The sequence below is a fragment of the Rhizophagus irregularis genome, chromosome 30, assembly GCF_026210795.1.
Source record: "Rhizophagus irregularis chromosome 30, complete sequence".
NCBI lineage: Eukaryota > Fungi > Glomeromycota > Glomeromycetes > Glomerales > Glomeraceae > Rhizophagus > Rhizophagus irregularis.
Window position 1 is genome coordinate 336,706 of NC_089458.1, and position 22,329 is coordinate 359,034.

At 27.2% G+C, this 22,329-nt stretch overlaps 6 protein-coding genes across 7 annotated transcripts; 4 read left to right on the plus strand and 2 right to left on the minus strand.

The window, feature by feature from the left end:
- Positions 1–531: 531 nt before the first annotated feature.
- Positions 532–2,021, plus strand: OCT59_021494 (uncharacterized protein; the record flags this gene model as incomplete). Its single annotated transcript, XM_066146568.1, has 8 exons — positions 532–680; positions 754–965; positions 1,062–1,140; positions 1,213–1,252; positions 1,344–1,407; positions 1,491–1,610; positions 1,679–1,910; positions 1,979–2,021. The coding sequence occupies 8 exons, from the start codon at positions 532–534 to the stop codon at positions 2,019–2,021; spliced, it is 939 nt and encodes a 312-aa protein (XP_066005692.1).
- A 3,422-nt stretch (positions 2,022–5,443) lies between these two features.
- On the plus strand, positions 5,444–6,322 carry OCT59_021495 (uncharacterized protein; the record flags this gene model as incomplete). 2 transcript variants are annotated; one of them, XM_066146569.1, is made up of 1 exon in its annotated part: positions 5,444–6,322. In XM_066146569.1, one exon carries the CDS (start codon positions 5,444–5,446, stop codon positions 6,320–6,322), a length of 879 nt encoding a protein of 292 aa, XP_066005693.1. The 2 variants fall into 2 exon arrangements, with proteins under 2 accessions (XP_066005693.1, XP_066005694.1); XM_066146570.1 differs by having other exon boundaries at positions 5,771–6,322.
- A 793-nt stretch (positions 6,323–7,115) lies between these two features.
- On the plus strand, positions 7,116–7,421 carry OCT59_021496 (uncharacterized protein; the record flags this gene model as incomplete). The annotated part of the gene is made up of 1 exon (XM_066146571.1): positions 7,116–7,421. The coding sequence occupies one exon, from the start codon at positions 7,116–7,118 to the stop codon at positions 7,419–7,421; it is 306 nt and encodes a 101-aa protein (XP_066005695.1).
- A 3,493-nt stretch (positions 7,422–10,914) lies between these two features.
- Positions 10,915–11,591, plus strand: OCT59_021497 (uncharacterized protein). The gene is made up of 2 exons (XM_025315798.2): positions 10,915–11,080; positions 11,161–11,591. Exons 1-2 carry the CDS (start codon positions 10,993–10,995, stop codon positions 11,487–11,489), a joined length of 417 nt encoding a protein of 138 aa, XP_025182012.2. The 5' UTR covers positions 10,915–10,992; the 3' UTR covers positions 11,490–11,591.
- Positions 11,592–17,821: 6,230 nt separating this feature from the next.
- OCT59_021498 (uncharacterized protein) lies at positions 17,822–19,212 on the minus strand. Its single transcript, XM_025310484.2, has one exon. It carries the CDS (start codon positions 19,086–19,088, stop codon positions 18,180–18,182), a length of 909 nt encoding a protein of 302 aa, XP_025182014.1. The 5' UTR covers positions 19,089–19,212; the 3' UTR covers positions 17,822–18,179.
- A 592-nt stretch (positions 19,213–19,804) lies between these two features.
- Positions 19,805–22,282, minus strand: OCT59_021499 (gamma-tubulin). Its single transcript, XM_025315799.2, has 12 exons — positions 22,159–22,282; positions 21,977–22,089; positions 21,833–21,886; positions 21,579–21,761; positions 21,297–21,503; positions 21,138–21,224; positions 20,812–20,967; positions 20,599–20,745; positions 20,358–20,519; positions 20,165–20,280; positions 20,033–20,096; positions 19,805–19,958 (listed from the first exon to the last, which is right to left on the minus strand). Exons 1-12 carry the CDS (start codon positions 22,205–22,207, stop codon positions 19,932–19,934), a joined length of 1,365 nt encoding a protein of 454 aa, XP_025182015.1. The 5' UTR covers positions 22,208–22,282; the 3' UTR covers positions 19,805–19,931.
- Between the last annotated feature and the right edge of the window lie 47 nt (positions 22,283–22,329).

A 22,329-nucleotide genomic window follows, 5' to 3' on the forward strand; every position in this document is an offset into this window, starting at 1 on the left:
ATAATTATTGGATAAAAATGTGTATTAATGAATAACTGAAATATTCACCGGTACATTGCCCCCCCGAAAAAGGGGGAGCATAGATGTATATGGAGGAGTATTTATTAGATATCCATGGAATAACAGGCTTATTTCATTGTGTATGACGTACACACCGATGGATTTTATACTTTTTGATACTTTTTTTCATACCAGTTGCAAATACATAATACCGATAAAGTCTAAGATCGCACGATTGTCAACTACTTAATAGTTTAGATCAATCCCGCATTACATCAACGATGAGCACGACATTCACCTAAGATTGCACGTACTTGCCTACTGTATTTACTAGTATAAATTTGGCTAAATAATCCGTAATTTCGTGAAGAAATTCAATGTGATAAAATGTTTTGTAAAAATTTATTTTAGGGAAACCCATTACTAATCACATTAATATTAATCAGAAAAAAAATGAAAAAGGAATAGTACGTCAGGAAAATTCTTTTAAATTCGCACACGATCCAACTTTATACCTTATAATTTTGAAAAATGAAGGCTCTCATTTTACGAAAAGGTGATGAAAAAGAAAATAATAATTTTAAGCACCCAGCAGTTGTTAGCGAAATTCCTCTTCCCGCTCTAAACCCCGATAATGATGATGTGTTAATCAGGTTACAAGCAGCAGCATTTAACCATCGGTAAGAATAGAACAATCATTATAAATACAGTATATCATATATATTAATTACGAGTTAATCATGCTTTTATAAGTGATGTCTGGATAAGAAAAGATGCATATTTAGGATTGCAATTTAATTCTGTACTTGGAAGTGATGGTGTTGGAATAGTGGAAAAAACATCACGCGATGAATCTTCTCACCTTGTTGGTCAGCAAGTAATCATTAATCCAGGATCTGGCTGGGAAAAAGATCCAAAAGGCCCTGAAACCGAATTTGGAATTCTTGGATTGTTGCCACTACCTGGTAAAATGAAACTTTGATGTTATTTTATCTGCTTGCTTTACCAACCATAATTTGGGTTTCAAAGGGACTCTTGCTGAATATATTGTCGTTCCCGAGCCGAAATATTCCCTGTTCCCGATCATTTATCCGTAGCAGAAGCGGCTGCTCTTCCATTAGCTGGTTTAACAGCGTTCAGGTGAGTTAGTCATGTGAATATCATGATTTTCAATGCTGCGCCGCGGGAATTGATTATACGGGATTGAAATAGAGCAACCTTTACAAAAGCAAATGTTCAACCGGGAGAAAACGTATTAATCACAGGAATTGGAGGTGGTGTCGCTTTGATTGCGCTAAGCTTTATTTCAAGTATTGGTGCAAACGCGTATGTTACATCTTCAGATGAGTCCAAAATTAAAAAAAGCCATAGAATTAGGAGCGAAAGGAGGAGTAAATTATAAAGAAGGTTTGATACTACTTTTATCATACTTACTATTTTTTTAATATATTTTGATTCCGTCTAATATTTGAAATTCACGTTCATCTCAGATGATTGGCCAAAGAAGTTAAAAGCTCTCTTGCCTAATGATCGTCCGTTCTTAGATTCCGTAATTGATAGTGCAGGAGGTGAAATTGTTTCTCAAACTACGAAGCTTTTACGTCCAGGAGGTACAATAAAATATTTATTCTCTATTATTCCATTTCTAGAGAATAACTATTAACGTTAATTTACGTAGGTATCATTGCTTGTTATGGCATGACATCAAGTTATGGAAAGGCATCATATCCATCCACGACATTCACAGTACCTGCAATGATGGATAATATCGAACTTAAAGGATCCACCATGGGTAGCAGAGATGAATTTAAAAGAATGGTAAATTTTGTTAAAGAAAAGAAAATTAAGCCCGTTATAGGTGGCATTTGGCATGGACTTGAAAACGCTCCAGAAGTTTTTGAAATCATGAAGTAGGTAATTTTTTTTCTATTTAATTATCATAAAATAACTAATTCATTTGTTTTACTAAATAATTTAGTAAAGGGAAGCAATTCGGTAAATTAGTAATTGAAATTAATTAACTTAATATGATGATAATTCTGGTCAAAATGTAAACAACCCATTTTTATCATTAATGAAATTTCTATAAATTTATATATATCAATTAATTATCCTCTCAGTATGTATCTTTTTTCACATCGTTCGTTGTTTTATGATGTAATTATTTGTTAACATAGTTGGTGAAGAAATTATTTTTAATAAACGCGTTATTATAAAACTCATAATTGTGACTGTTTTTACAAATTTCTTACAATAACGTTTATTACAAGAAAACTCATTTGCGAGATCATCCAAAGTTAGTAGGAAGGATGATATTAATAGCCAATGCATAATTAATGAAAATTGTTTTAAAACACAAAGTGATGACTAATTAGTTACAATTAATGTAATAACACAATGTAAAGAAGATCAAAGTTCGATCTTCTCGACATATAGATAGATCAATCATTTCAACAAGACTATTATTCATATATGTAGTACAACAATAGACTTTAAATGGTACCTCGGACTTAATGACGGTCTCTGTTTTTCCGTTTCCTAGTGAATACTGCAATACCACTTGTTATCCTTTAATAATTTGTTTTTTTAGCTTTTTAAATTTTAAAATATGTTTACGAAAAGAGTATAACCCATTTTATATACTTTCATATCCCGTTTTTGGCTGCATTTAACATTGTTATACCAATTATTTTGATGTAAAGGTGTTTTAAACAAAAAATATTTTATAATTAACAATAGGAAAAGTGTTTAATATATATATTAAAGTGATCCTTATCAAACATGAAATTGAACCATAAATTTAATTAGACATTTTTTTTTATTTGAAACCAGATATACTATTTAGTTTTAAATTTGGTTTAAAATTAACTGGTTTTAGTAGTTTCATTAAGTTTTGCTTTTCTCCAACTTTTTAATAAGACTTTCATATAGTTTTGGCAAAGTTTTGTTATTTTGGCATTTTACCAATTTACCAAAACCCTCAGTAATTTTAAGTGTAGCATAGTGAATAATATTGAAAAAGGAGTTATTTAGGGTTAAGATAAGGAAGTATAGTATAATAAATAATGTTGAAAAAGAAGTTATTTAGGATTAGAATAAGGAAATGTAGTATAATAAATAATATTGAAAAAGGAGTTATTTAAGGTTAAAATAAGGGAGTGTAGCATAGTAAATTAATGTTAAAAAAGTAGTTATTTGAATATTTGAAGTTAAGATAAGTAAGTAAAAGAAAGTTTTAATACATATAATGTAAATGTATAATATAAGATTTTATATATTATATAAAAGTAAAAAGAATTAAAACTTATAATACTCTTATAATAAATAAATATTACTATATAATAAATGTTACTGGCTTACTGCCCTTAAACTTTTTATTTGATTTTAAATTATATATTTAATTCTTGTTTTTTATAAAAAAATCTTTTTGTAATACAGTATATATTATTTTAGATAAATTTTAAATTTTTTTATATTATTTACAAATTACATTTAATATAATATGAATTTCATTTTTCTTATTATTAAAAGTAGAATTTTCATTAATATATTCTGTGCTTATTATATAAAATGTGTTATAAAAATAAAAATAAATAAAAGAAAATAGGTTAATAAAAAAATCAATTAAAAAAGCAGATTATAAAAAAAATAATTTATTATAAAAGTTTATTGATTGTTTTATATGATAATTTGATTATAAAACTTAATTACTTACGATTAGAGATCTGATTATAACTAGTGATCTAATTCTATTTTTGCTCAATTCAGATATATCTATAATCTGAATTAAATTTGAATATTTACATCCTATAATTTTCAAACAGATTATTTATATATAAAAAAAATATTTTTTTTATTAATTACAGTGCATTTGAAAGTTTATTAAAATTAAGTTTTAATTTAAATATACTGCCCTACAATAAATTACCAGATTTAACAAAATTTGCATAGTAATTTTCACATTACATATAAGTACACGAATTTTTAATAAAATTCAGACAGAATTTTTTTATTTATTATAAATAGTTTTTATGCATTGAAATAAATAAATATAATCAATTATAAATCTAAAATATTTTTCATTGCAAAATAATATAAAAAATTATGAAATTCTCATTTATTTTCAGCAATGGTCAACTCTTCAAAATTTTAGAAAATTTTCTTTATTTTTTAATACATAAAAGCTACAATTAATTGGCTTTCAAATAAAAAAATTTTGACTAAATTTTATTAAGAATTCATAAAGTTTCATATAGTCCAAAAATTAACAATTTTACTAGTAAATCTTATAGAAATTTGTAATTACATAGTAAAATTAACAATAATTGACAACACAGGTCAAAAAGTGAAAAATCAGAAAATCAGGCACCAATATTAGTTACCAATCAGATAGCTGATTGGTGACTGATTGGTGACTGATTGGCATTTTTGCCAAATACTGTTACCAATCAGGCAGTTTGCTAACTTTTGATCCAATGATCAGAAAAAAATGAAATATAGCTCATTGAAATCATCTCAATAAGATGAATCTAATGGTAGTAAATCACATTTTTAGGATTAATAGTTAATAAAAAATTAAATAAAATATAAATGATATATTTTTATTTTTATATTTTACTTAATTTCTCATTAAGTATTAATCCTAGAATGTGATTTTATTACCATTAGATTCGTCTTGTTAAGACAATTCCAATGAGCTATATTTCATTTATTTTTGATCACTGGATTAAAAGTTAGCAAACTACCTGATTAGTAGCAGTATTTGTAAAAATGCCAATTAGTCACATAATTAGTCACCCAATCGAACTGCACGATGATGATTAGTGATGATTGATACCTGATTTTTCACTTTTCTTTTATGCAAATTTTAGACTATATGAAACTTAATGAATTCTCTATAAAATTCAGTCAAATTTTTTTTGTTTGAAAGTCAATCAATTGTAACTTTCATGTATTAAAAAATAAAGAAAATTTTATAAAATTTTAAAAAGTTGATCTTTTACTGAAAATAAGTAAAAATTTTTATAATTTTTTATGTTATTTTGCAATGAGAAAATTTTTTTACATTTATAATTTTTCTTCTTATTTATTTTGATATATAAAAACTATCTATAATCAGCTTTCAAATAAAAAATTCTGGTTGAATTTTATTAAAAATTCATAAACTTATATGTAATGTAAAAATTACTATGCAAATTTTATTAAATCCAGTAATTTATTATTATAGACAGTATATGGGCGAACCCACAGCAAAAGGTGGGGCTCGGACAAATCACGTGATTTTGAGATTTTTTGAAAATCAGATGCTTATTGGTCTTAACTTTATGGGGGTATTTTTTTCCATTAAGATATATTTAGTAAAATAATTTGCAATTCGATTTTTTTTCTACTGCATTATTTCGTAAATATCGTAAATATCGTAAAATTGCTTTTTAATAAAAATATGGAGTATGGTATTAGTTCTATTAAAGATGATGCAAATAAAACTATTTTAACTGCTTTAGAAGATCTAGATAATACATTTTTTACCGAATATTCATACTCTGAAGATGAAAAAGAGCCTAGTTTTATACCAAATGATGATGATGATGATACCGAATTAATAGATTTATCGTTAAAAGTAGCTAATATTCATTTAGATAATTTTGAATTTAAAGAAAATCCCGATAGTTATATTGAAGATGAGGTTTATAAACGCTTGAAATTAAAAGTTGATGAATTTTTTTTAAAAAAAAAGTGTTCATGCCGTTCTTCTGATCAACCTTGTTTTATGAAAATTGGCTATGAACGTTTTCTTGCACGTCGAATTGAATTTGAAAGTTTGGACAAAACAATGCGAGATATGGTTGTTAAAGGACAGCTTATGGCCTTTCAAAAGGATGAAAATACACGAAAAGTTAATAGTAATGATAGAAAATTTGTGCGCTTTAATTATTGTTATAATAATGATCTTTTAATTTGTCATACAACGTATGAAAATCTTATTGGAGCTAGTCATAAATATTTAGATACAATTATACAACATTTACGAGAACATGGTATTGAAGAACGTGTACATGGAAATACTGGTAGAGCTCCTAAAAATATGAAACGTATAGAAGTTAATTATGATGTAGCAAACGACGTACAAGTATTTTTAAAAAACTATTCAAATGTACATGGTATACCTTCGCCCGGGCGACATTGCAGTGAAAATACTATACCGGTCGTATTTCTTCCAACAAGTTACAGCTATTCTTCAGTATACCGTGACTATGTAAATGCTTACAAGGATAACATGGAGCAGAAACTCGTGTTATGGCTGCAAACAAACTTTTATTAATATTTGGAAATCTTTAATGCAATCGCTCCAATTTATGTCTCCAAAATCGGATTTGTGTGAAAATTGTGAGTTAATGAAGATGGACATTCGGTATATTATACAACATGAAAAAAATTGGAATCTACAGAAAATTACCTGGCCCATTTAAAACGTGCACAACAAGAGCAAGATTATTATAATTCAAATATTGCACTTGCAATTGAAGATGGCCGAAATAATTCTAATCCATCCGGATCTCAAATATTATTCAAAACTTTTGAGGGAAGTGCTCACATTGCATATGACTGGGCGCAAAATGTACAAATCCCCCACTCACCACAACAGGTAGGATCCTTGTTTTTCAAAAGTCCACGAAAAGTGCATTTATTTGGTGTTTGTAATACCGGCAACTATCCTAATACACAACAGATTAATTATGTTATTGATGAGGGTGAAATGGCTGATGACGGCAAACAAGAAAAGGGTGCAAATTGTACATTAAGTTTGGTTTTACATGCAATTCAAAAATATAATCGTGGAGAAAAAAAATTAATTGTTGCATGTGATAATTGTGTAGGGCAAAATAAAAATAACTTCACCTTATTTTTTTATTCATGGTTAATTGATCGTGGTATATATGATGAAATAGAATTAAATTTTATGATACCCGGACACACAAAATTTATTTGTGATGGTTGTTTTGGTCTAATTAAGATACTCTATCGAAAAAGTATAGTGAATACAGTGGATGATGTTGTTTCAATTATCAACCGTTCCACTACAAATAATTTCAATATTGCTCAGCGTTATTTAAATGGAAAAGGGTTTCAATATTACGATTTTAAGAGTCATTTTCAAATGTTTAAAAAATTACCTAACATTCAAAAATATCATCATTTTTATTTTTCTTCACAACACCCCTGGAGTTGTCTTTTATAAAGATAAACTTGAAGATGTTTATGAAAAAACTACAATTCGTACTTTTTCTTATGCCATCAACATTTTACCACCTATAATTGCTTCTAGACCCCTTTCCTTAAAAAGACAAGAAGAATTATATAAAGAAATTGCACCTTATGTTGATGTACCCTTTCGTGAAATTACTTGTCCTAAAGCCTGAACTTCAAAATGAGTGAAAATAAATTTTATTTTTTCGTATATAAGACAAAAACTTCATTATTACTCATTTTTTACATTATAAAACTTACATTTTTTATGATTTTTACGCTATAAAACTTATATTTTTTACATATAAACATAGTTTATAATTGTAACAATAAAAAATTTACAATTTCATTGATTTGAAAAATAATGTTTCGAAATAAATAAATTTGTTATGTTTTTTCTTAAACTTGTATAAAGGTTATGCTCTCATATATTCAATAATACAAATAAAACAAGGTGTTAAATGGAAGCTAATATATTCAAAATATTGCCTGTAAAAATTTTTCTTTTATTATAAAAGTCAATATTAAGAACTTCGCAGTAAATCACATGAAAATTACGTAAAAACTTTAATTGCAATTTTCTCAAAATCACGTGAATGTCCGAGCCCCACCTTTTGCTGTGGGTTCGCCCATATATAAAAGTGTTAAATTAATTCACTTGTATAGTAAAACCTTATTAAATAATACTAATACAACTTATACTTAAAGTTTATATTAAAATTTTTCAAAAGTTACATATTACAATAATGTTTTCAAAATTTTTGTCCTGTATACTCCTATTTTTAATATAATCAGTAATTTAATTTTAATAAAATTTATATTATTAGATTCATCTTAATGAAAGAATTCTAATGATAGTAAAATTGCATTTTTAGCTTTAATATTGATAGGATTATATCATAAAATTTATTTTTATTTTGGTATTTAAAGTTTATTTGTAAATTATATTAGTATTATTCAGGATTTTTGTACAGTGTGCACTATTAGATAAATAAATTTTGCTCAAAGAATAGAATTATACTCTCTTTTTATATAAAGTATCTACAAAACTCATTACATCATGGTGTTATTCCTATAAATTAATCTATCCTGATTATCCCACCATTCTATTTTCTAACAGAATCAGTATTACTTGATTAAATACTTTCAACCAGATTATACATGAAACTGAAATTGGTTAATTTTAACCTCTGAAATGGTCAAAATGGTCAAAATGATTTCAACTTGGGCCCCTCCAAAAGTCAAAATAGTCAAAATTACGTCATAGTCATATGATTTTATAGTAAATAATAATATTAAAATTCAAAGTTAACAAACTCTGCATCCAGTGATTCAATTTTTATGATCTTTACATGGTTGGATTCAGCTCATCAAGAGGATTCCAGGGGATTTTATTTAGAGAAGAGCAAGATTTTATCTAGCCTACCACCATAAGCTAGACTAATGAACAGCACATATATGTAAGTAGGAAGGAGATGCCAACATAAATATTATAGATTCTCAATAAATATTCAGTTATTTTTTCTGGATATAGAAAACTGCCTTCTAAAAATATCATACAGATTTGGAAAAAGAAAAGATATACACTTGTGAATATCAAAGAGTCCATTATAGCGTTGGAATGTGATATGATATATCAAAATCTTAAAAGTATTGCCTGAGAAATCTATTATCTATATGATGTTATAACACCCGAAGCCGATTTAGAAAAAATGTTAAAAAGTGATATAGACGAAATGTCCCATACTTCTAATATTCATTCGGAAAAAAAAATAGAATAATTGAATAGCTAGTAATGGCTAAAAAATCTAGAAATAATCGACCCCAAGAGGGTACGACGGAAACATGTCATGTATAGAGGCCTATGTATGTCTGTATAGTGATCAACGTACGGTACGTATGGTCATTTTTACCATACTGTAGGGTGGGGTGATGTATACTGTAGGGTGATGTATACCGGACGTTGCCATACATTGACCACTATACGTTACATACATAGGCCTCTATACATGACATGTTTTCTATATAATCCATACATTGACCACTATACGTACATACATAGGCCTCTATACATGACATGTTTTCTAAATAATCATATGTTATGAAGGGCTGAGGACTTCGCAATTTCAAGATCTACAGAATCTTTGCGTCTTGCGAGTAGATCTAACATGTGAAAGGTATAAAGGTCTCATTAGAACTCTTGGCATCATATGAAATACTAATCACATCTCATACCTCCTTTTCTTTTTCCAGCAATATATAAAGCATGTTGGAGTATGTGGAAGTTCAGCCAACGTTTCCGCAAAATCATTCCCGTGAAAAATAAGGTATATGTATGTCAGAAGTTGTGTATATATGAGAGTGAGTTTTTCTCACTATGAGTCTTGTATTTAGGAAACTATATGTGTTCTTATAGGAAACTCATGAATATTCCTTGCATTAAAGAATGCAAGCGATTACAATTCGCAAAAATGAAGGTTATAGTTATAATCAAGCTGGAAGCGTTATTGAAAAGCTAATGGACTTGACGACACTATTTCCAATATTTTTACTGAGGAACCTAAAGCAGAGCATTTCCATATCATTGTATACCCAGCGGAATAATTTTCTGTATTATGTAATAGCGATGTATTCGCAAATTTATTTTATATTATTTATTTGTAAGCCGAGTTCCGGCAACAATTTATTTCATAAATAAAGTATTATTATTTTATCGAACGTACAAGAGAGCGGTCACGTGTAATGATGCACGCTCGCTTTTTCCCAGAAATAAATTTTTATCTCATTCCGGACTCCGGACGTAGCACATTTTTTACCCGAGCTAAAATAAAATTAAAAGGAGATCCGTCGACATTCGGGATTTTGTACCAGACCCGCTTTGCGCCTATAAAAGCGATCATGATTTAAGAAGTTTACGAAAGAGTGTACTTTGGTACAATTTTCGTACATTCGTACAGTGTTTTTTTTATTCGTACAGTGTTTTTTTTTGTTTGATTCAGTTATCATAATATAATATTCATATAAGTAAATATACTGCATATTATATAATATATAAAAATGTACTGTAAAAAAGTTTCAGTACAGTACAATACAATTCCCAACCCTAAATTCAGGGTAATGTAAAAAAATCAAATTAAAAATTGATTACCAACTGTGCCTGAAATTATGGACGAAAATAAAACCAACAAATGACTAAAGTTCCTGAAATTAAGCAATTTAAAAAAAAAAGAAGTTCATGAGATGGACAGTTCACAAAAAAGAAATAAATATTTGAAATTTCGATTTAAAAAATGGACATTTTCACAGTCATTTTCACAAGACATTCATACTAAAATAGCGCAATTCAAGTTCTTGAAACTAGCAATTCCGAAAAAAAGAAGTGGACTGTTCACAAAAAAGAAAAAAATATAGAAATTCGATTTAAAAAATGGACATTTTCACAGTCATTTTCACAAGACATTCATTTTATTAAAGTTCTTGAAATTAGCAATTCCGAAAAAAAAGTTCATCCGAGATGCACAATTCATTATAATATAAGAATCGAAAAATTCATTATAAAATAAGAATCGAAAATTTACAGGATCGACACCAAGAAATCATATGAAAAATTTATAGGATCGATAGAAGTATAAAAAAGCCAGCAGGTAAACAATCTTAAGACCAAGCAAAACAAAAGTGAACATAAAAACATCATAGAATACAATAATTCTTAATTATCTTTATTCTGATCAATAACACTTTATTATGTTCACCATGCAAGATTCTTCTAGCGTCTCTCGTAACCTTATATTCATCATTTTCATCATTTTTTTATTTGATCTTAGGGTTCAGTGTAAGTTCTTAATTCTTGACTATTTGTAGCAAATATTTGATTTTCTGATCTAATGAATTCGTCTATGTAACAACGTGTAGCATATAACACTACAATAATTACTAATGGAGATAATTGTGATCCTTGCGTGGGGATATTTCACGTATATGTAACGGATTGTAATGGATCAGTGATACGAGATGCGGGAAAGAGGAGCTGCTCTTTTTTTGATCCAACAGTTTTCTTTAATTGGGAAGAAGCCCCAGACTTATACTGTGTTCATCTATATCCACAAACACATCCTCCAAGAAATCGATATTTTGGGTATCGATCAACCGATTCATGTATGATTCTGGCTGGAGACGAGGAAACGTGGCATTTTGAACAAAGAGATGTGGCTAATTGTATAAAAGACTCATGTAAAGGATAATACATTAATTTAAGTGAAAATAAGTACAAATAAGTATTTATTTAGCGAATATTTTTTAAAATCTTGTTCGTTTTAATTAAAATGTTTTGATGATTAATTTTTAAATTTATTTGGAGCTATAGCTTGTACACATATCTATCACGTGTTTTGCATAATCATGACATAATAAATTTTTTCCAAATCAAAATACACATTTAATTTTTCTTTTATTACAATATACTTGAAGAGGGTTTTAATAGTGAACAATAATAATGAACAATATACCTATTCATCCAATGAGATAGCAAGTTCTGAAATATTTAGTGGAAAAATTTTTTCAACTTGGGAAGAATGTGATTTGTTTCTTGATAAATGGTCCAAGAAAAATGGGTTTCGTATAAATAAATATCGTGTAAACCGTACTTTCTAATGAAAGTTTATCATCACATGCTTGGATGTTTTCAGAAATATTGAAGGCAAACGAATAGAGAACCTGTAGTACTGATGCAGATCCCGCAGTTGATGCAGCTGTACAAATATTTTCACATACATATCACCTAAAATCATAAAAACTTGCGCAAGACTCTTAAAAATGACTACCAAAAGTTTCTTGAAGCATTTTACATATAGTCTCGCAAGTGAAATATTTGAAAGTAGATTTATGGGCCCATTGCCATATAAGTTTTAAATTTACAGGAGGAATGATTGCAAGCTCTCGAGTAGAGTCTGTTAATGCTTGTCTAAAGCATCTTATATATAGTTCAAATACTGATTCATTATGTGATTTAATGATCGACTATTAGATATGCAGGATCAACGAGAGCAATACACTTTTTGGAAGTTGGTTATTCCTTATATTAAAAATCAAGATAAAGCAAATTTTCTTTTCCAACAAGTATATAAATGTTTGAAAACTCCTATTGCTTCAAAGACAATATGATGAAATTAACCAAGCTGCTGTTTATTATGTTGCAACTGTAATCCAAGATGATCAAAAAAAAACTTATTGAAGTAAGTATTGTAATTAAAACAAGAGTTAAGAAATGGTTTAGAGTAAAATGTAGGATTAGTTAGGTAAGTTAGGCGTGGGATTAGGTAAGGATAGGTTGAGAGCGTGGGATTAGGGTAAGGATAAGTTAAGGGTATGGGATTAGAGTAAAGATAGGTTGTAAAGATAGGTTAAGAACGTGTGATTAGGGTTAGGATAGATTGTGGGCATAGTATTAGGGTTAGAATAGGTTAGGGCACAGTATTAGGGTTAGGATAGGTTGATTTTGGGTATAAAAACTCATTTTTCTTTCAATTTTTTCAAATAGAATTTTTCTGGTAATGATCCTGCTGAAATTCATGATATATCCGCAGTTGAAATTGTGTAAACAACACTCAAATAAGTCATTTCCTTAGTGGGCTTATATAATTTATTACAGATATGGGTTATAATTGTAGGCAATTCAACAACTGTAAAACATTATGTTGTACTTTTAAAAAATAACTCCCATATCTGTACATGCCTTTTTACTATTCAACAAGGTATTGTTTGTAAACATTTTTTTCAGGTAATGCTTGCAACAAGTGATGCAAAGTTTCACATTCGTCTTATTCTTTCTCAATAGTACTTTAAGGATCTTGATGGTATTAAGGAACCTTTTATTGGCACAGATAAATTTTATAAAGAAAATGTGGAACAAGATGAGTTAACAATTCATATTAATTATTTAAGTGCATTTGATCAAGATAATTATGATTTTCTTGAAGAAAGTCTTCCTATTATATTATTCAACAAAAAATGATTTATGGGGAGTTACATGAAAAATAATGAAATGTATAAAAAAGAGCATAGCAGACTTTTGATTTTATCACACGAATTTTTTTGATTTTATCACATGATATACAATTCTGATATGAAACATTGTTTAATTTTTTGAAAAATTTGGCATATTAATATATCCTTAAATTCTATCAATATATATATCCTATATTAAATTTTAATTATATCAATTTTTATTAAAATCAGATTATTATTGGCTAACTTTTATATGTAACAACTTATTAACACAGGTCAAAAAGTGAAAAATCAGGCACCAATCAGTGCCTGATTAGCATTTTTGCCAAATACCGTCACCAATCAGGCAGTTTGCTAACTTTTGATCCAGTGATCAGAAAAAGATGAAATATAGCTCATTGGAATCGTCTCAACAAGACGAATCTAATGGTAGTAATATCGCATCTCTAGGATTAATAGTTAATAAAAAATTAAATAAAATATAAATGATACATTTTCATTTTTATATTTTACTTAATTTCTCATCAAGTATTAATCCTAGAAATGCGATTTTACTACCATTAGATTCGTCTTGTTAGACGATTCCAATGAGATATATTTCATCTTTTCTGATTACTGGATCAAAAGTTAGCAACTGCCTGATTGGTGATGGTATTTGGCGAAAATGCCAATCAGGCACCAATCAGTCACCAATCAGATACCTGATTGGTGACCGATTGGTGACTGATTGATGCCTGATTTTTTACTTTTCGACCTGTGTAATTTAACGTGATCAATACATTTTTTTGATATAAATGTTTGGCGAATTCAAAATTCTACATAATAATTATAACAATTATAACTCAAACTTTCTAAATTAATAAATAGCAACTTGATATACTTGTATTCAAAATTTTACTGAATGTGGATGTAAAATGAAGGACTTTAATATATATCATCTGTGTAGAATTAAAATCAAACATAATTCTTATAAAAAAAAATGCAAATAATTTAACTTACATATAAACTAGGCAGACGTTTTTATATTCACTTTAAAGAATAGACCAAGACTTATCCAACAAATTAAAAATTACTTTGGTTGAATCATTGGTTGATGAATAAATGCGTTCAATACATTTATTTCTAATTATGATGAATTTGATTGTTAACATTTCTATATGTAGTGAATCAATTGGAAAGATCTTTGATTCCAAAATTAGAGTGTGATTTAATCTTTTAAAATGTAAAATTATTTGTTTAGCCAATATACACACTGAGAAAATAATACTATATCACTAATATTACATCATAAAATTTCTTACTAATAAGTTATTTTAAGATTTTGTATTTTATTTAAAGGAATAAACAAGAGTCATTCACTATTCAAAGAAAATAAAATAATAGATAAACCAGTTTCTAACAGAGAAAAATTATGTAAATAATTTTTTATAAAACCCAAAAAATTTGTTTTTTAAGAAGTTGTTAAATATACAAAGAAAAGAGTTTCTTCAAAAGGGTTCTTTCGTCATAAATTTCAATAAACAATAGTAGATTAAAAGGCTTAAGTAAAAACAAACCTTTAAATATGTCTGTTTCCATTGTTGTAAATAGATCTCATATTTCTTTGTTTCTTCAGCTTAAAAGAAAATATACTATGCTTATTTTCGTTTTATAAGAAGTTTTCAAGTATTTATAACTTCTGGATTTTGTCTCTAATAGCCAGATTTCTTTGTAATATGTTTAAACATGATCTGAAGAATTAATTTATTTTATCATCCTTTGCTATTAAATTTTTTGTGGCATAATTAAAATAAATTAGTACAATTATCATATACCAATACATTTGATATCCAGCCAATAAAATACATATTTATATAACAAACGATTATGTCAGTATTATTTCATTTAAAATTACTTGAAAACTTGATGATTTACTTAAATTTTATTGTTAATAAAGTAAAAATCACATTTGCCAATCATCATGTGATTATTCGAAAATCAGAAAGCCTGGTATGCTATAAAAAAGCTCTTCAAAAGGTTCTTCAAAGCAAGACAAAATCTCAACAAATAAAAGGATTGTTACAAATTTTAATGAAAACATTAATAAACAAGTGAATCTGAACAGTCTGATGATAATAAAAGTGATAAAGAAAACCATGTTGTTGCACTTCAAAATCCTATAAAAAGGCATGAAAAAGGTCATTCGTTAGGTACCAAATGATTCAAATCATCTCATGAAAACAAAAATAAAGAAAAATAACAAAAACATTATAAGAAATATGGTAATGTTGGTTATTACCAAAAAAATTGTAAAGCTTAAATAGCATTTAATAAATTTGTTATAATGTCAATATTTTTAAGTAAAAATTTTTTGTCAGGGTCATGTGTAAGTCATGTAATATTATATCAGCACTATGGCGTTAAATTACAAAATTCTAAGAATTTTATTATTAATAATAAATATATATACTTTTTCTTTTAATAGTATTATACATTTCATTTACTTTTTTTACTTTTTTAAAAAATTAATAAAGTTTATTTATATTGAGTTTTATTTTTAAATAAAAATTTAATTCTATTATATAAAGTAAAAGTTTAATTCATTATAATATAACTTAATTATACATTTGGAATAAATTTTTTTTATAGTTATAACAGATATAACTATATATAAAACATATAAATAAATTATGTAAAATAATTAATTTTATTAAAATTTAGTAGTTTTGATGGATTATTTATTCTTATAATATGATTTATTTTTATATAAAAATAGTATATAAGGATAAATTAATTTCTTCTAAAATATTGATAATATTGTTTTATATAATTTACATAAATTTATTGCTATTTTTTTGAACTTGATACTTAATTTGAACAATAATTTTTGCAACTTTAATATTATTAGTTTAAATTTTTTAATATAAAGTAATGCAAATCATTAAATAAAACTGTTGTTATTTTATCTTTGCAATTTTTTAATTTCTTTTTTATAATACTAGTAAAATAGATTATTTCTATTTTGTTTTTTTACTATTAAGTAGTTATGAATATTAATTTTTTTTTTTTTTAAAAGAGTATAATTTTACAAATTTTTATAAGTTTTATTTATTTTAATATTAAAATTATAATTTTTTTTAAAAAAATTACTTTTAAATTAAATAAAATAATAAAAATTCAAATTATTGCATTATAAAGGCATATTTTTTTTTAATATACTGATTAAAGGTTTTAATAAAATATTTATTAGTATTACAGACCTTAGCATAAGTAATGGTATTCAGTTTTTTAATGTAAATTTTATAATAAAGCTATGAATTTTTTTTATTTTTGGAAAGAGAAGTTAAAAATGCATATATTTTATTATTTAATTAATATTTGATTTGACTTTCATTTGCATTAATATATGCTTTAACTTGACTTTATATACTATTAATTTATTATTGCAAATAACTTTGCTATTAATAACTATGCTATTTTCAAGATTATTTCATTTCTTTCTAAATAAATTAAAAAATAACCCAAAATTTTTTTTTCTTTTTTTTGTGTTATCATTTTTTTAATATATTGCTTCAAAAAAAAATCTAAATTTCTTATCAGAACTTGAAATCTAGACTTTGAATAGCTAAGAAAAATTCATTATTAGTAAACTATTGGAAAATAAATACTCATACTATATCAAGCATTATGGAAGTTTATATATTTATTATAATATAAAATTCATTAATAATCTAGAAAATTATTTGGTTAATTAAGAATGCAAAGTTTTCCATAAAAATTAAAATATATAAAATGATCATCACTTTAATTTTGGCAGTATTTTTTTTAAGAAATAGCTCATGACATTTAAAATAACAAATATTTAAAATTTTACTATGTTTTTAAAGAGAAAGGTGCATTGTTTATAAAAATGCAAAAAATTTCCAGTTCAATTAAAAATTACCTAAAATTTATTTCAAGAAAAAGTTAGCAGCTTTATAAATAAATTTAATTGTAATAAAAGCCATTTTGAGCAATAAAACAAAAATAATGTTAGTATTTGAAATTACTTTTTTTTGTTACTTTTTAAATGATCATTTTACTGTTTAATTTGGTATAATAAGTAATGATCTAATTGGGATAGTAATAGCGTTATGATCAAATTAAGAAGCAGTATTCTTACTGCCATTATTTTCACTAGGAACTGTATAATATTATATTATAATTGCTAAAAGGATAGTTTTAGGATAATGAATGCCAAGATAATGAATGTTAGAAATAATATGGTTATAGGATTTTGAAATTTTGGGATCTAGTAATCCAATTTCGATGATCTTTTTTTTGTCTCGTTGCCCTGATCAAAATAAAAAAAAAAGATCGTCAAAATCAGACCGCTAGATCAAAAGTTATTCGCAAAATTCGTTTTTATTATTCGGGAGCAATCAAGATCACATCATGTTACGAATTGATTTGTGCGGAACACTATATATAATTTAGCAAATTATATAAGAAGTTAGGATTGGTAAAAATAACATTATACTCTAAACTTAAACCCAGCTAAAAGAAAGGAATCATTCTGATCTTTTTCAAAATGATTGTCAGTCTATGAAAGTTAAATGCTTCCAGTATACTAAAGGATTTTATATTAAATTGATTACTATTCTTGTTTTTCTTAAATTTGAAAAATAAGTTTTTACTGATATAAAACTATATTATAAAATAATAATGCTACACTAAAAAAAAGAATATAAAATAAAAATAACTAGGTTTAGGAGTAGGAGCATTGACCGGAATATTTGCTGACCTTTATTTAAGAAGTGTGAATTGTTAATTAGAAAAAGCATTAGAAACTAATTAATTTCAAGTTGCTTTGTTTTAGGTTTTTTAAAGGTGGTAGTATTTAGAGGAGAATGCTTAGCTCTCTTTTAATGATCTTGTATTTAAACAAACCTCGAAAGTTGTTAGACTTTTTACATTATTTTACACCTTTTGATAGGTTGAATTAAAAGGTTTTCTAATACTTTATCTATTCCTTCACCGGCCAAAGTAAAACCTTCACCTACCCAAGCTCCTACTTTTTCAAAGAAACCAGGATTTTTCTCTTGAACCGGTTGAGCCACCTTTGAGGCGATTTCTTTTTCCAAAGATTCGATTTTTTTCTGATGCTTTCTCAATTCTTCCTCGCTTAATTGTCCTTTATTTCTTAACTCTTCCATTTCTTTTATCATTTTTTCTTTTTCAGTCATGTAGCCTCTGATCCTCTCGTTCATTTCATCCAAATTTTTTGGCTTATATACATCTTGGCAAGTTCTCAAAAGAGTTCTTAGAATTATTCTTGAATCCTCTCGAGCTTTTTGCTCCGGATCTTCGTCTTCTGACAAATTATTCACGTGGATGAATTTATTACATAGTTTCACGACCTCAGTTCTTTTATCATTTTCCATTCGTTTTTTATCTTCTTCACACTTTTCAGGCTTGCGGAAACCAGGAAATTTAGTTCGCACTATTGTAGTGTAATTGACAATATTTTCATCAAAAAGAACTGTCCTTAGTAAATCAAAAGCAATTAATTCTTCCTCTGTAAATCTACCGCTGGTAACAAATAGCACCTGACTTAATCCCTTTCTAAGAACATGACTCGCATCAGCTAATTTGTTCAAAACTTGTTGCATAGTTAATTCCGTGTCCCCAAGACCAACCGTATCAACAATTTTATAATTAATTCCATCTATATCGACTATTTCGATTTGAACATCCTTTGTCTCACTGTTTACAAATTCACTTTCTTTAAACTTACTAGTACCACTTATTACATTGGCTAAGGCCGACTTGCCATTACCCGTACGACCTATTAATAATATATTTCTTGTTTCTATCATATTTTTGTTGCTTTCTTTTTATTATATTTACAATCACTTAGACTTTTAAGCATTTAATAGCAAACTAGGTAGGCAAAAATCGTGCGGTATAAAAAATGGACCATAACTTCATAGTTTTTAAGCTATGCAAGTTCGGGACGCGAAAATTTAAAATATATTCGTACAACTTTAAAATTATATATGGGCCCGATCTACAGAACCGACCAAAAATTTAAGGATTTATAAAATTTATTAAAAAAATAATCTGAGTTACCTCACAGAAATTGTGCCAGCTTTAATATGGAGACATAACTACATATAATTATGGAAAACATCGAACTACAGAGATGAATTTGGAAGAATGTTAAAGAAAAAAATTAAGCCCGTTATAGGTGGTATTTGGCATGGAATCGAAAAGGCTCTAGATATTTGTAGTCGTGAAATTAGTTTTTTTTATATAAATACCCAAACAATGAATAATTCGTATGTTTTCTAAAAATTCAGTAAAGAGAAGCAATTCGACAAATTAATAATTATAAGTTGTGCTTTGCGTTGATAAATATCACAATTATTAACCAATGATAGCAGATGATTTGTAAAGATTTGCACAATAACGATATTATCGTGTGATTCATTGTATGGTTAATTATTTTTGATTTTTAAAAATAACCAAGTTATCGGCAATTAATATTTAATATACGGAACACGATAATTTAAAAGTATGTCACCAAAACTTTGAATCGTATTTTTTTTTTCGTTATTTATTATACAAATATTTGTTATACACATTGTGAAAAACTTTTATGCAAATTATTCATCAAATTATTTTTTTAATAAACTTGACATTATATTATAATAAACTTATTATTGTGATTGTTCCTTAGAAATTCCCTATAATTAACATAACATTAGTCATAACGATAAACACAAAGTTAAAGCTATTATTAATACTTGAAAAAACCTACATAATTAATGTAGTCATTTGATTCACATGATTCGTATTCATTAATAAGGTCTTGTACTGTCTCCCTAAAATAAAGAAAAATAAGTAACTAATAAAAATTTTTGAAAAAATTAGTATTTCGCCGAAAAAGTACCTAGCAGCGTCAAATTCTTCAAGGTTATCAGCAAACATATCTTCTTTCTTAAATTGTTCCAAAAAAGCTCCACGTTTTCTGAAACGATCATAATGGTCACAGGTACGTTTCAAGAGCTGAAATAATGTAATTAGATAAAATTTCTGCCAAGTTTCTATCAAGTAATAATAATTAGTCAAGTTGCATAACTTACTGATGCAATACTGGTGTGATTTGCTAACATCAACCCGCTTACGCGATGAGATGTTTGAATATATGGTGATTTTTTTGTTAATGCTACTTGAATACTGGCTGGACCCCAAGGAATAAATTGTGCTAAGCGACGCTCGCGAATTCTTAGCAAAGATTTATGCACCTATCATAAAATGTTATATCTTTAAGTTCTCATCCGATTAATATAACCTTAATATTCAAATGAAAAAGTAATAACTAACGTCCGTAGGGTCAGCTTCCCCCTGAATTATATTCAAGACCGATATATAACAGCTTTTTTTTGATGGATTAGTTGATACCATTTTATTTTTTGGTTGTAATAATCGCCTCATCACATCGAGAACCGTAGTTTTACGTACAGACTTTGCCTACATATAATTCTTTCGAGTTAATATGTGATCAAAATAATTTTGTTACATGGAATTGTGCTCTACCTTTTCGACCTGATCACTTGTAAAAGGTGTATATGCCGTCATCAAATAGTGACATTTGGGCGTAGGAATAAGCGAAGCAATTATTCCAACCAGATCATTATTCATATATCCAGGATAACGAAGTGTTGTTGTGCTTGCAGACATTACAGTCGATACCTAAATAGATTATATAAATTCTTTTTCAGTTAATATTGAAGAAACAGAACAAGAAGATGAACAAGAGGAAAGACCAAGAAGAAAAGGGAGACCAAGAAGAGGAAGAGGAAGAGGAAGAGGGATCTTTAAATAGTATCGAATAAATTAAGTAAAAGAAAAAAAAAACAAACCAACTGATTTGTTTGAGCAAATGTAGGATTTTGAATGTGCAGTCTATCGCATGCTATACGATTCAACGCTGCGTTATCCAATACAGTCTAAAAGATTGTTAGATGAACGTTATCCTCAATGTACCATAAAAAAACATAAATTACGAATAGATTAATCACCACACAATCTGCATTATTTGTTAATCTTCTTAATGTTAGGATGCTATTGTAAGGTTGAACAACAACATCTGAAACTTCCTCATTATTTGGAAATACTGAATATGTGGTTATTAATTTTTTGGGATATCGATCATTAAGTCGTTCCAAAAGGAAAGATCCCATTCCAGAACCTGTCCCTCCTGCGATCGAATGAAGAAGCATAAATCCCTAAACAATTATTAGATTTAAATGAGGATTATTAAAGAAATGATAGGATGTTGTTACCAAGGAAATACTTCGTACCTCAAGAGAATCGCTTCCATCAGCTTCCCGATCAATCATTTCAAATATATCCTCGCAAACTTTTTCGGCCTGAGAAAATCCATAAGCCCAAATATTGCCAGCACCACCACCATCTTTGGATAAAAAAATATTCTCAGGATTATATAGATTTGAATAAGGAGAAGCCAAGATATTATTTATAACCTAATATGTAACCAGTTTAATTAATATATATATTAGGTATATATATCATTAAATAATAAATTAGATGATACTCTTGGTTCCAAATCTAAAAGCAAAGCTCTTGGAATATAATGTTCATCATCAGCCTAAATACATAAAATAACTTAATAAATTTCAATAATCAATAAATATTAATTGTCATTTTAAAGAATTGAGAAGAAATGTTTAATATCTACCTGATAAAAAAATACATCTTTTCTATCACCACCTTCAGTCGCAAAATCCTCTAGTATACCTTCTTTACTGATCCCATGTTCAGCACAGAGTTGGGACCAAAACTCCATACCAACTAAAATTTAAATCTTAGTTGTAATTCGAGACAAATAATAAATAATAAATAAGATATAAATAAATTTACTTTGGTTTCCACATTGCCCAGTTTGTATTGTAATTAATTCGCGTGGCATTTTGTATTGAGCTATAAAAAAGTAAAGATGTTGCGACGAAAGCAGGTGTTTGTAAAAATTAAGAAAATTACAAGCAAGTCTCTGTAATTTACTTTTTTTTACTGGTTTTAACGCGTCTAATG

What these genes read in the sequence shown, in the direction of transcription:
- OCT59_021497 (XM_025315798.2), top strand. Translation starts at nt 10,993, where the DNA reads ATGTTCACCATGCAAGATTCTTCTAGCGTCTCTCGTAACCTTATATTC. An exon ending in ATTTGATCTTAGGGTTCAGT is followed by an intron (nt 11,081 to 11,160) that starts GTAAGTTCTTAA and finishes AACAACGTGTAG; the next exon opens with CATATAACACTACAATAATT.
- OCT59_021498 (XM_025310484.2), bottom strand. Translation starts at nt 19,088, where the DNA reads ATGATAGAAACAAGAAATATATTATTAATAGGTCGTACGGGTAATGGC.
- OCT59_021499 (XM_025315799.2), bottom strand. Translation starts at nt 22,207, where the DNA reads ATGCCACGCGAATTAATTACAATACAAACTGGGCAATGTGGAAACCAA. An exon ending in TTTTAGATTTGGAACCAAGA is followed by an intron (nt 21,762 to 21,832) that starts GTATCATCTAAT and finishes GTTACATATTAG; the next exon opens with GTTATAAATAATATCTTGGC. An exon ending in ATGGAAGCGATTCTCTTGAG is followed by an intron (nt 21,504 to 21,578) that starts GTACGAAGTATT and finishes ATAATTGTTTAG; the next exon opens with GGATTTATGCTTCTTCATTC.